Raw genomic sequence first — 12,262 nt, 5'->3', positions numbered from 1 at the left:
CCCCATATAGTGCTGCACAAGTGTTATGGCCCCATAAGATGCTCCGCACAGCCACTTGCCCCATATAGTGCTGCACAAGCGTTATGGCCCCATAAGATGCTCCGCACAGTCACTTGCCCCATATAGTGCTGCACAAGTGTTATGGCCCCATAGATGCTCCGCACAGTCACTTGCCCCTTATAGTGCTGCACAAGTATGGCCCCATAAGATGCTCCGCACAGCCACTTGCCCCATATAGTGCTGCACAAGTGTTATGGCCCCATAGATGCTCCGCACAGTCACTTGACCCTCATAATGCTGCACAAGTATGGCCCCATAAGATGCTCCGCACAGTCACTTCCCCATATAGTGCTGCACAAATGTTATGGCCCCATAAGATGCTCTGCACAGCCACTTGCCCCTTATAATGCTACACAAGTATGGCCCCATAAGATGCTCTGCACAGCCACTTGCCCCTTATAATGCTGCACAAGTATGGCCCCATAAGATGCTCCGCACAGCCACTTGTCCCATATAATGCTACACAAGTATGGCCCCATAAGATGCTCCGCACAGCCACTTGTCCCTTATAATGCTACACAAGTATGGCCCCATAAGATGCTCCGCACAGCCACTTGCCCCTTATAATGCTACACAAGTATGGCCCCATAAGATGCTCTGCACAGCCACTTGCCCATTATAATGCTGCACAAGTATGGCCCCATAAGATGCTCTGCACAGCCACTTGCCCCTTATAATGCTGCACAAGTATGGCCCCATAAGATGCTCTGCACAGCCACTTGCCCCTTATAATGCTACACAAGTATGGCCCCATAAGATGCTCCGCACAGCCACTTGTCCCTTATAATGCTACACAAGTATGGCCCCATAAGATGCTCCGCACAGCCACTTGCCCCTTATAATGCTACACAAGTATGGCCCCATAAGATGCTCTGCACAGCCACTTGCCCCTTATAATGCTGCACAAGTATGGCCCCATAAGATGCTCCGCACAGCCACTTGCCCCTTATAATGCTGCACAAGTATGGCCCCATAAGATGCTCCGCACAACCACTTGTCCCTTATAATGCTACACAAGTATGGCCCCATAAGATGCTCCGCACAACCACTTGTCCCTTATAATGCTACACAAGTATGGCCCCATAAGATGCTCCGCACAGCCACTTGTCCCTTATAATGCTACACAAGTATGGCCCCATAAGATTCTCCGCACAGCCACTTGTCCCTTATAATGCTACACAAGTATGGCCCCATAAGATTCTCCGCACAGCCACTTGCCCCTTATAATGCTACACAAGTATGGCCCCATAAGATGCTCCGCACAGCCACTTGTCCCTTATAATGCTACACAAGTATGGCCCCATAAGATGCTCCGCACAGCCACTTGTCCCTTATAATGCTACACAAGTATGGCCCCATAAGATGCTCCGCACAGCCACTTGTCCCTTATAATGCTACACAAGTATGGCCCCATAAGATGCTCCGCACAGCCACTTGTCCCTTATAATGCTGCACAAGTATGGCCCCATAAGATTCTCCGCACAGCCACTTGCCCCATTTGCTTTTGCTGCCATAAAAAAAAAAATCACATACTCACCTCTCTTCGCTCAGGACCCCGGCACTTTTACCTGCTCCTCGTGCGGCTCCGTTTTCGGCACTGACGTTCAGCAGAGGGCGCGCACTGACTACGTCACCGCGCCCTCTGACCTGAGCGTCACTGCTGAAGACAGAGCGACACCCGGACCGAGGAGCAGGTGACTATCGTGCAGCGCAGCGCTCCCCCTCCCCGTATAATCACCTGGTCCTGGCGCTGCATCTCTGCTTCTTCCCCGGCGCGGCATCTTCTTCCTGTATTGAGCGGGCAGTGTCACCGCTCATATACAGTAATGAATATGCGGCTCCACCTCTATGGGAGGTGGAGCCGCATATTCATTTCTCTAATGAGCGGTGCCATGTGACCGCTCAGTACAGGAAGAATCTGCAGCGCTGGGGAAGCCAGGGACTGCAGGGACCGCGCGGGAGCAGGTAAGTATAATTACACAGCCCCCACTCCCCCTCCCGTGCCGACCCCCGGGTATATGACTTGAGTATAAGCTGAGAGGGGGACTTTCAGCCCCCAAAAATGGGCTGAAAATCTCGGCTTATACTCGAGTATATACGGTATATATATATATATAAGACGAGTATATGTGTGTGTATTGACGATGATCTCATAAAGGTTGCCATGGCGTCAATAATGTCATAAAGGTTGCCATGGCGAAGATGATGTCATAATGGTTGCCATGGCAACGATGATGTCATAATAGGTTGTAATGGTTATGTCAAAATAGGTTGCCATGGCAATGATGATGTCAGAATGGTTGCCATGGCGAAGATGATGTCATAATGGGTATATGGGCACGGAACTATGGGATGGAGGATGTGTGATGGGTATATGGGCACGGGACTATGAGATGGAGGATGTGTATGATGGGTATATGGGCACAGGACTATGGGATGGAGGCTATGTATGATGGGAATATGGGCACGGAACTATGGGATGGAGGATGTGTGATGGGTATATGGGCACGGGACTATGGGATGGAGGATATGTATGATGGGAATATGGACACGTGACTATGGGATGGAGGCTATGTATGACGGGAATATGGGCACGGGACTATGGAATGGAGGATGTGTGATGGGTATATGTGTTGTGAATTCTGTGGCAGAGCTCCCTCCTGTGGTCACAAGTGGTACTTCGGCCGATTCTCTCTGTGAGCTTCCGTTGGTGGAGGAAAGTGGTACTGCGGCTTCTGAGTTTCCTTCCTCAGGTGATGTGGTGAAGTCGTTAGGTGCTGCTCTATTTAACTCCACCTTGTGCTTTGATCCTGGCCTCCAGTCAATGTTCTAGTATTGGACCTGTTTGCTCCTGGATCGTTCCTGTGGCCTGCTGCTCTGCATAGCTAAGTTCCGCTTTGCTATTTTGTTTGCTGTTTTTTTCTGTCCAGCTTGTCTATTTGTTTTTTCCTGCTTGCTGGGAGCTCTGGGACGCAGAGGGTGTACCTCCGTGCCATTAGTTCGGTACGGAGGGTCTTTTTGCCCCCTTTGCGTGGTTTTTGTAGGGTTTTGTGTTGACCGCAAAGTTATCTTTCCTATCCTCACTCTGTTCAGAAAGTCGGGCCTCACTTTGCTAAATCTATTTCATCTCTACGTTTGTCTTTTCATCTTTACTCACAGTCATTATATGTGGGGGCTGCCTTTTCCTTTGGGGTATTTCTCTGAGGCAAGGTAGGCTTATTTTCTATCTTCAGGCTAGCTAGTTTCTCAGGCTGTGTCGAGTTGTATAGGGAGCGTTAGGCGCAATCCACGGCTGCCTTTAGTGTGTTGGTGAGGATTAGGGATTGCGGTCAGCAGAGTTTCCACGTCTCAGAGTTCGTTCTATGTTTTTGGGTTATTGTCAGGTCACTGTATGTGCTCTGACCTCAATGTCCATTGTGGTACTGAATTACCTTATCATGACATATATGGGCACGGGACTATGAGATGGGGGATGTGTATGATGGGTATATGGGCACGGGACTATGGGATGGAAGATGTGTATGATGGGTGTATGGGCACAGGACTATGGGATGGAGGATGTGTATGATGGGAATATGGACACAGGACTATGGGATGGAGGCTATGTATGACAGGAATATGGGCACGGGACTATGGGATGGAGGATGTGTATGATTGGCATATATGCATGGGCCTATGGGATTTAGATTATGTATGATGGTTATATGGGCACGGAACTATGGGATGGAGGATGTGTATGATGGGTATATGGGCACGGAACTATGAGATGGGAGATGTGTATGATGGGTGTATGGGCACGGGACTATGGGATGGAGGATGTGTATGATGGGAATATGGACACGGGACTATGGGATTTAGGTTATGTATGATGGTTATATGGGCCTGGGACTATGAGATGGAGGATATGTATGATGGGTATATGGGCACGGACTATGGGATGGAGGATAATCATCATAATTTGTTGTAACTAACCACAGTTAGTTACTATGCCCGGGCAACGCCGGGCTCTTCAGCTGGTTACTCATAAGCATGTAGTGATATTGTTTAGGAACTGAATTGATGACAGAGTCATGGTGGTGTTATTTTTGTAGCACATGACAATATTACCAGCTTGTCACTATATGGCGGTATTATATAAACAAAAATTTGCCAAAAAACTGTCAATCCAAATAAAAATAATAAAAGAAAGCCTGATTTGACAGTTTAATGTGTTGACAGCGAACAATGCCTCTTCAGCCTCCTTTCATGGTATATAACTAGAGCCTAGGGCCAGCTGAAGCAGGGGAAGTCCTGCAGGAGCTCGGATACAGGTAGATGATGACAGGGGTTGTGCTATGACAGATAATGTTCCTTCATCTTCATCAGTCAGGGAACCTCACTTCAAACAGCCTGGAAATGACAGCACCCATTAGTCTGATTAAAGGCCTGACCTATTCTCAGGTTTGTTGTCTCCCGGTGTCAGTGTCATCCATTTTTCACTCTGATTAAAGGAAGATATACATTGCGTTAGATGGTAATATTTCTTTTTTCAGTCGCCCTTATCTACATGTCACTTGTAGTTACTCATACTGTACTTTGCACTGTTTTTGTCTCTCCTACAGTATAAACTTTATTTCTTTGATCAAAAAACTCTATCTTGGCCTAAGCCGATAGCAGCCGTCCAGGGGGCTTCTGCTCATCACAATGTTTATTTTCTCTGACAGTTCCAAGAATCAATGGGCACCCCAAGGTGGAGCGTCTACGGGAGGCTGGAGGATATGACAGCACATCCACCGTGATGAGCAGTGAGCTGGAGTCCAGCAGTTTTGTGGACTCTGATGAAGACAACACTAGCAGGTAAGTACCAGAGACCCTTACATAGAGCTTTACTAGGAAAGAAAATTGTGACCTTTTTTCATTTTACCAATTTTAGTAGTATGTATTCTGAGAGCCTAAAAACTGTCTATGTTCTAGAGCTCTTAATCAAGTGTGCCGGTGTTCAAGAACTCCTAGATGTCTTGTGTTCCAGTATTCATGAACTCCTAGCCATCACTGAGCCAGTGTTCTAGAAATCTAGTTTTCTAGAAATCTTAGATGTACATACGCCAGTGTTCTAGAACTCAGACATCAATGTATTGATGGTCTAGAACTCTCAGACATCAAATGTATTGATGGTCTAGAATGCTCACACATCAGTGTATTGATGGTCTAGAACTCTGAGACGTCAATGTATTGATGGCCTAGAACTCTCAGACATCAAATGTATTGATAGTCTAAAACGCTCAGACATCAATGTATGGATGGTCTAGAACTCTCAGACATCAAATGTATTGATGGTCTAAAACGCTCAGACATCAATGTATTGATGGTCTAGAACTCTCAGACATCAATGTATTGATGGTCTAGAACTCTGAGACATCAATGTATCAATGGTCTAGAACTTTGAAACGTCAATGCGTCGATAGTCTAGAACTCTGAGATGTCAGTGTCCAATGGTCTAGAACTTTCAGACGTCAATGTGTCAGTGGTCTAGAACTCCTCGATGACAATATTCCTGAGTTTGAGGGTTCTTTGCATTCTTTGAGCCAGTGTTCTAGAACCCTTGTAGGACTACACTTGCCAGACGTTGGACCTCAACATGATAATCTATTAATTTTTTTTAAATTCTAGGGTGTCGGTGTACACATTTTTTAAAACCCAAAGTGTAATTTTTCTGATGGGAATATTTTATTCTAATTTTTTTCTGTGGTGGGTGCAGAATTTCATAGTCTGGACTTTCCTGCACACCGAATGACACTGAGCCAAGGTTCTGGAACCTAGGCTTTCAACTAGAGTTGAGCAAAACAATTGCTTAACCCTGGTGCAGCGGCCACATTGGTAGTCCGTGGCTGCTAGACCAGAGCTGTGCAAAAATCCTCCTAGTTGCCATCATCTCCAGCGCCTCTTCTGATGTCATACGTGCGTCTTTCTACATTGATGACGTCTTGCCATGTCTACAAATCATAAGAATCACCAAGGATATTGACAGTTAGAGGAGACTCCAATGTGGCTGCTGGATCATGGTCCTGCGGATCTTGTTGGCCAACTGTACTCTCAACCTGTGGTATATATGCCATGTATACTACTACGTGCCATGTATCTGGAGCGTACTTGCACTGTAGTCATGCTCTGCTTAGCAGCACTGTCTATGATCATAGCTTTAATGAAACTTGCATGAGTTTGGATACTTAAAGAAATGCTGATGTTCTTGGATATGCAATGGTAGAACTATTAGGCTGGGGGTACATGGTGACACTAGGGACCCTACAGCAAGTCTCAGATCAAAAACATTTGTGTTACTGTCACACAACAATTTTGGAGCTGCGATTTTGCTGCGCCACCAATGTAACCATAGCCTTAAAGTGGATGTCCACTACGAAAGAACCCCTTTTTAATAGCTTCACTGCTCATCCTAAAATAAAAATACTGTCTACTTACCTCCTGGACCAGAGCTATCACCTACCCACAGAATTGTTGGGTCCGACTGCTGGATCCTACACTGATTGACCGAATGGGGAGCTTTTATCCCCCATTAGACTGGAGCATCAGTGCCTATTTTCGACCCACGCTCCATACATTCCCAATGGCGGCTGCCGACACCTGTGCTCGGCTTTTCCTGGCAGTTTCATAGACAATGTCTGACCTACCGTGCCATCTTGTAATGGGGATAAGGTCACCCTTCAGCCGAATGTTTCTTTTTACTGGACAACACCTTCAAGAGATTTTGACTTGTAGAGGAGAAATTGTGATTTTGTTGTGTTTTTCCGAGAACGAGTCACGTAAACGTTTGTTAAACTTTTCAGATCGGTTTAGGTTGTTAGTGAAAAACCAAATCCATTTTTTATTACGGTATATAAAAACAACAATATGGAGCCTATATCATATTACATGTTTCATTATCTCCGCCTGACAGAAAAGTAGAACATTTCCAACAAAGTCTTCAAGACAAGCCAAAACTTGATAAGGTTTCACCGTACAGTTAGACTCTACTTGCCATGGTGGCTGTGGTCAAGGTGTGTCTCCTCTCCAGCAGATGCCTCCTTGTCATCACATCTCTTCTTTCCGCTTGTGATCTGGCATGCTTAGTATCCAGAGATCAAGACTCCTTCCCCGGGGCTTGAATCCTGCAGGCTCTGACACGGGAGGGATGTATGTGAGAATGACACTGGGTTTGTTTTGGAGGTTTGAGTTTAGAAATTGAGAGACTGGTTACAATTGATGAGTTGATGTAAATCCTCGTAGACAGAGCAGCGTTAAAGTGGAGATCACGGCTGTCATCACACAGGAAGAGCACGTCGTAATGAGGAAAAGTAAAGAATGGACGAGACGTTTTGAGTCCTGACAAGAAATGTTGAAAGCTTTGGTAACAAGTAAGGGCCCACAATAATGTGACATGTGGACAGTGACACTGGTGTGCTACAAAATCTCAAGTAGGGCCTCCAACTATCACGAGTAGTAGTGGTCTTCTTATATAGGCCAACAGAGCTTTTGGCCCCTGTAGGTTTCAAAGTCCTGGTATGACTGCCGCTCCTACACCCACTTTACACCTCTGCATGCAGAATTAAATCTAGGACAGTATATAATGCCCAATGGAAATTATTCTCATTACCTTTTTTTTTTTTTTTTTACACACAAGTTCTGTAAGCAAGTTACCTTTCTGTGCCTTACAGGTTACTTGTCACAGAGATTGCCACCATACAGTGCCTCATATGCCCCAAAATTGAATGCTGTGTTCACAGCCCACCCCCCATTCACTTCCTTTGATACCCACCGAGATCCTGCATCATCTAGAACACTGCTTGCACTTACCACGTCCGCTGGACTCTTTTACAGTACGAGGTTCACAGGTATAAGGGCACCATGTGAGGGCCTGCTCAAGTTTTCTTTTGCCCTGTGGCTGAAGTTGCCCAATTACTGGTTTGGTTGAAGAGCCAGCCAAAAATGGATGACTTGGTGGTCCTTTTTTTATGTGGTAATAAGTAAGGGCCCACAATAATGTGTCGTGTACAGTGACACTGGTGTGCTACAAAATCTCAACTAGGGCTTCCAACTATCACGAGTAGTAGTGGTCTTCTTATATAGGCAAGCTGTGCAGTTCCTGTCCATACACTACACTACTATTACTGCCACAGGAGCTGATGAGAGCTGATCGGTGGGGGTACTGAGTGTCGGATCTCTACCAATCTGATATTGATGACCTATCCTATAAATAAGTTTTCAATATCAAAAGTTGTGGGCAACCACTTTAAAGGATTATTCCCAACGTCTCAAGTTACTACCCATCCCCAAGATGGCACTTGCTGGTTGGTGGGGCTTCGACTGCTGGGACCCCACCAAGGCTGCGACTACTGGGACCCCACCGATCTCCAAAATGGCTATTTTTAATTGCCCTTTTGGAATGGAGGGGTAACCACGCATGCATGAGACTGCTAGAGATAGCTAAGTACAACACTCTACCTTCTCCAGTAGTCCTATAGACTACGAATGGAGTGGTGGTAGCACATGCTCATTTTAGAGCCTAAGGGTACCGTCACACAGTGGCATTTTGATCGCTACGACGGCACGATTCGTGACGTTCCAGCGATATAGTTATGATCTCGCTGTGTCTGACACGCTCCTGCGATCAGGGACCCCGCTGAGAATCGTACGTTGTAGCAGATCATTTGAAACTTTCTTTCGTCGTCTAGTGTCCCGCTGTGGCGGCATGATCGCATGGTGTAACAAAGGTGTGCACGATATTGTATACGATGTGCGCATAGTAACCAACGGCTTCTGCATCGCAAATACGTCATGAAATTATCGCTCCAGCGTCGTGCATTGCAAAGTGTGACAGCAGTCTACGACGCTGGAGCGATATTGTTACGATGCTGGAGCGTCACGGATCGTGCCGTCGTAGCGATCAAAGTGCCACTGTGTGACGGTACCCTAAGATTGCTGGGGGTCCCAGCAGTTATACCCTCATTGATGAGCAAGTTTTCACCTACCCTGTTAATGGCTGATAGTTTGAAATGTTGGCAATGATGCTTGAATTCCACAAATATTCACGTTACCCTTTTACAGTCCTACGCTCAGCCATAGAATGCACGTGTACGGCTCCCCCTCCCCCACAACTTGTTATAGAGTGCACGTGTACGGCTCCCCCTCCCCCACAACTTGTTATAGAGTGCACGTGTACGGCTCCCCCTCCCCCACAACTTGTTATAGAGTGCACGTGTATGGCTCCCCCTCCCCCACAACTTGTTATAGAGTGCACGGGTACGGCTCCCCCTCCCCCACAACTTGTTATAGCGTGCACATGTACGGCTCCCCCTCAACTTGTTATAGCGTGCACGTGTACGGCTCCCCCTCCCCCTCAACTTGTTATAGCGTGCATGTGTACGGCTCTCCCTCAACTTGTTATAGAGTGCATGTGTACGGCTCCCCCTCCCCCTCAACTTGTTGTAGCGTGCACATGTACGGCTCCCTCTCCCCCTCAACTTGTTATAGCGTGCACATGTACGGCTCCCCCTCCCCCTCAACTTGTTATAGCGTGCATGTGTACGGCTCTCCCTCAACTTGTTATAGAGTGCATGTGTACGGCTCCCCCTCCCCCTCAACTTGTTGTAGCGTGCACATGTACGGCTCCCTCTCCCCCTCAACTTGCATCTCATTTCATAATGCCACCTGCAAAATTACATTTTCTCCTGAAATTAATGCTGATTATAATTAACTTGCTGATCAGAAGGCATGATCAATTTTGCACATTTGCAGACATCATTGAGAACGACCAATGTGCAATTCTGCAAACGACAATGCCATAAGTAAACCGCTCCCTAAAGACTCATGTTAGTGTAAAACAAGCAATCTCACCTCTGTCTCCCCTGTGTGATATTGTGTCTGTAGCTCACCAGCATTTAGTCTTCTTCTTTTCCCAAGAATGAAATCATTGCTGCTGGCGATGGAGAAATATCTGTCATCCTGAGAGCAGATTAATTACCAGAGGAATTTCACGGGTACAGATCTTGGACAAGCCGGGCTAAAGATGAAAGACTTCTGCAAACACATCTACCCAGCAATGAGCCTCTACATTGTCCAAGGAGAATTTTCACCGTAAACATGAATAAACCACATCTGTCAGGAATGAATATTTAATGGAACAGCAATGATTATTTATATACATGCCTAGCTATAGGGGGTACAGAGGTAGCAGATGCACTCAGGCTATGGGTATCTGAGGCACCAAAGGCCTCGCTACCACATAAAATGACCCTAGTATTATATATCTAACGATAGCCAATGCAAGGACTAAAAAAATAACAAAGTGCTTTGACCAAAAGACATTTTCAGCCCAAAAAAAACAGTCCACACTGGCAGCCACTAGATGTCCCCCTTTTGCCTAGCTTGTTGACCACTGCCTGTTGTCAAGTGTAATCTGTCTTTAACAGCAGAGATGCCGAGATGGATTACATGAATTGTGGCAGGTCTTTATGTCTTTGATCCTGCTCTCCTAGAGGTGTAAAAGAAAGGCAGGCTTTCGGTTAATGGAACGGAAACCATTGGACAACGCAATACATGCTGAAAGGTCAGATGAATAAGTTTCATCACCTATAATACTGGTAAAATGGTGATGTTGAGGAACTGTCATCTCTATCTCTTTCTATGTCACAAAAATGAACTTGCCTCCCAGAAAAAAAGTATCATTATTAGAATGTTAAGATTTGAGCTACATACAACTGTACGGGTGCAGACAGCCTTATATTCTCTCCTCTGAGAGAATCGGGATGATTATGCAAATCACACTCTAATGAAACTCTGATCAGAGTGTATTCCGATTCTCTCGGATCAAGAGAAGATGGAGAAAAACATTTTTTCATCACCTCCATTATGTCAGTCTGTGGAAATCTGACTGCACTCAGATGTCATCCGAGTGCAGTCCTAGGTTTTCTTCTGACTCGCTGAATTGCCTGGTTGAGTCCAGTCCGAATATTTGATCAAACTTGGACATGCAGCAATTTTCTTTTCCCCTGGATCGTCTGACTGTCTCTGTCCAAGGAAAAAGTTGGACATGTGCATAATGCGATATTTTCAGACCTTTTCTGACTGTAGGTAAATGCTCTGTAGGTCAATTAGTATCCGACCTATTGAGATTCGAGTTTAAGTACTCACTTATTCTACTTCTAATGTAGTCACAATGTATGTGAACCCTACCACAATGTATGAGAACCCTACCACAATGTATGAGAACCCTACCACAATGTATGAGAACCCTACCACAGTGTATGAGAACCTTACCACAATGTATGAGAACCCTACCACAATGTATGAGAACCCTACCACAATGTATGGGAACCCTACCACAATGTATGGGAACCCTACCACAATGTATGAGAACCCTACCACAATGTATGAGAACCCTACCACAATGTATGAGAACCCTACCACAATGTATGAGAACCCTACCACAATGTATGGGAACCCTACCACAATGTATGGGAACCCTACCACAATGTGTGTGAACCCTACCACAATGTGTGTGAACCCTACCACAGTGTATGTGAACCCTACCACAGTGTATGAGAACCTTACCACAATGTATGAGAACCCTACCACAATGTATGAGAACCCTACCACAATGTATGAGAACCCTACCACAATGTATGAGAACCCTACCACAGTGTATGAGAACTCTACCACAATGTATGAGAACCCTCCCACAATGTATGAGAACCCTACCACAATGTGTGTGAGAACCTTACCACAATGTATGAGAACCCTACCACAATGTATGAGAACCCTACCACAATGTATGAGAACCCTACCACAGTGTATGAGAACTCTACCACAATGTATGAGAACCCTCCCACAATGTATGAGAACCCTACCACAATGTGTGTGAACCCTACCACAGTGTATGTGAACCCTACCACAGTGTATGAGAACCTTACCACAATGTATGAGAACCCTACCACAATGTATGAGAACCCTACCACAATGTATGAGAACCCTACCACAATGTGTGTGAACCCTACCACAATGTATGAGAACCCTACCACAGTGTATGAGAACTCTACCACCGTGTATGAGAACCCTCCCACAATGTATGAGAATCCTACCACAATGTATGACAACCCTACCACAATGTATGAGAACCCTACCACAGTGTATGAGAACCTTACCACAATGTATGAGAACCCTACCACAATGT

The 12,262-nt window shown here is 45.8% G+C and overlaps 1 protein-coding gene across 3 annotated transcripts in view; it reads left to right on the top strand.

The window, feature by feature from the left end:
* The window catches only part of DVL1 (dishevelled segment polarity protein 1), a 174,624-nt gene that overhangs the window by 120,226 nt on the left and 42,136 nt on the right, over positions 1-12,262 (top strand). For all 3 annotated transcript variants that reach the window (XM_069741112.1, XM_069741111.1, XM_069741113.1), the window contains one exon: positions 4,764-4,896. In XM_069741112.1, the coding sequence (XP_069597213.1) occupies positions 4,764-4,896 (133 nt within the window). The remainder of the gene's footprint in view (positions 1-4,763; positions 4,897-12,262) is intronic.

This window comes from Ranitomeya imitator, chromosome 10, assembly GCF_032444005.1.
Source record: "Ranitomeya imitator isolate aRanImi1 chromosome 10, aRanImi1.pri, whole genome shotgun sequence".
Classification (NCBI taxonomy): domain Eukaryota; kingdom Metazoa; phylum Chordata; class Amphibia; order Anura; family Dendrobatidae; genus Ranitomeya; species Ranitomeya imitator.
The sequence above is the reverse complement of the archived record's forward strand: the minus strand, read 5'-3'. Positions and strand labels throughout refer to the sequence as shown.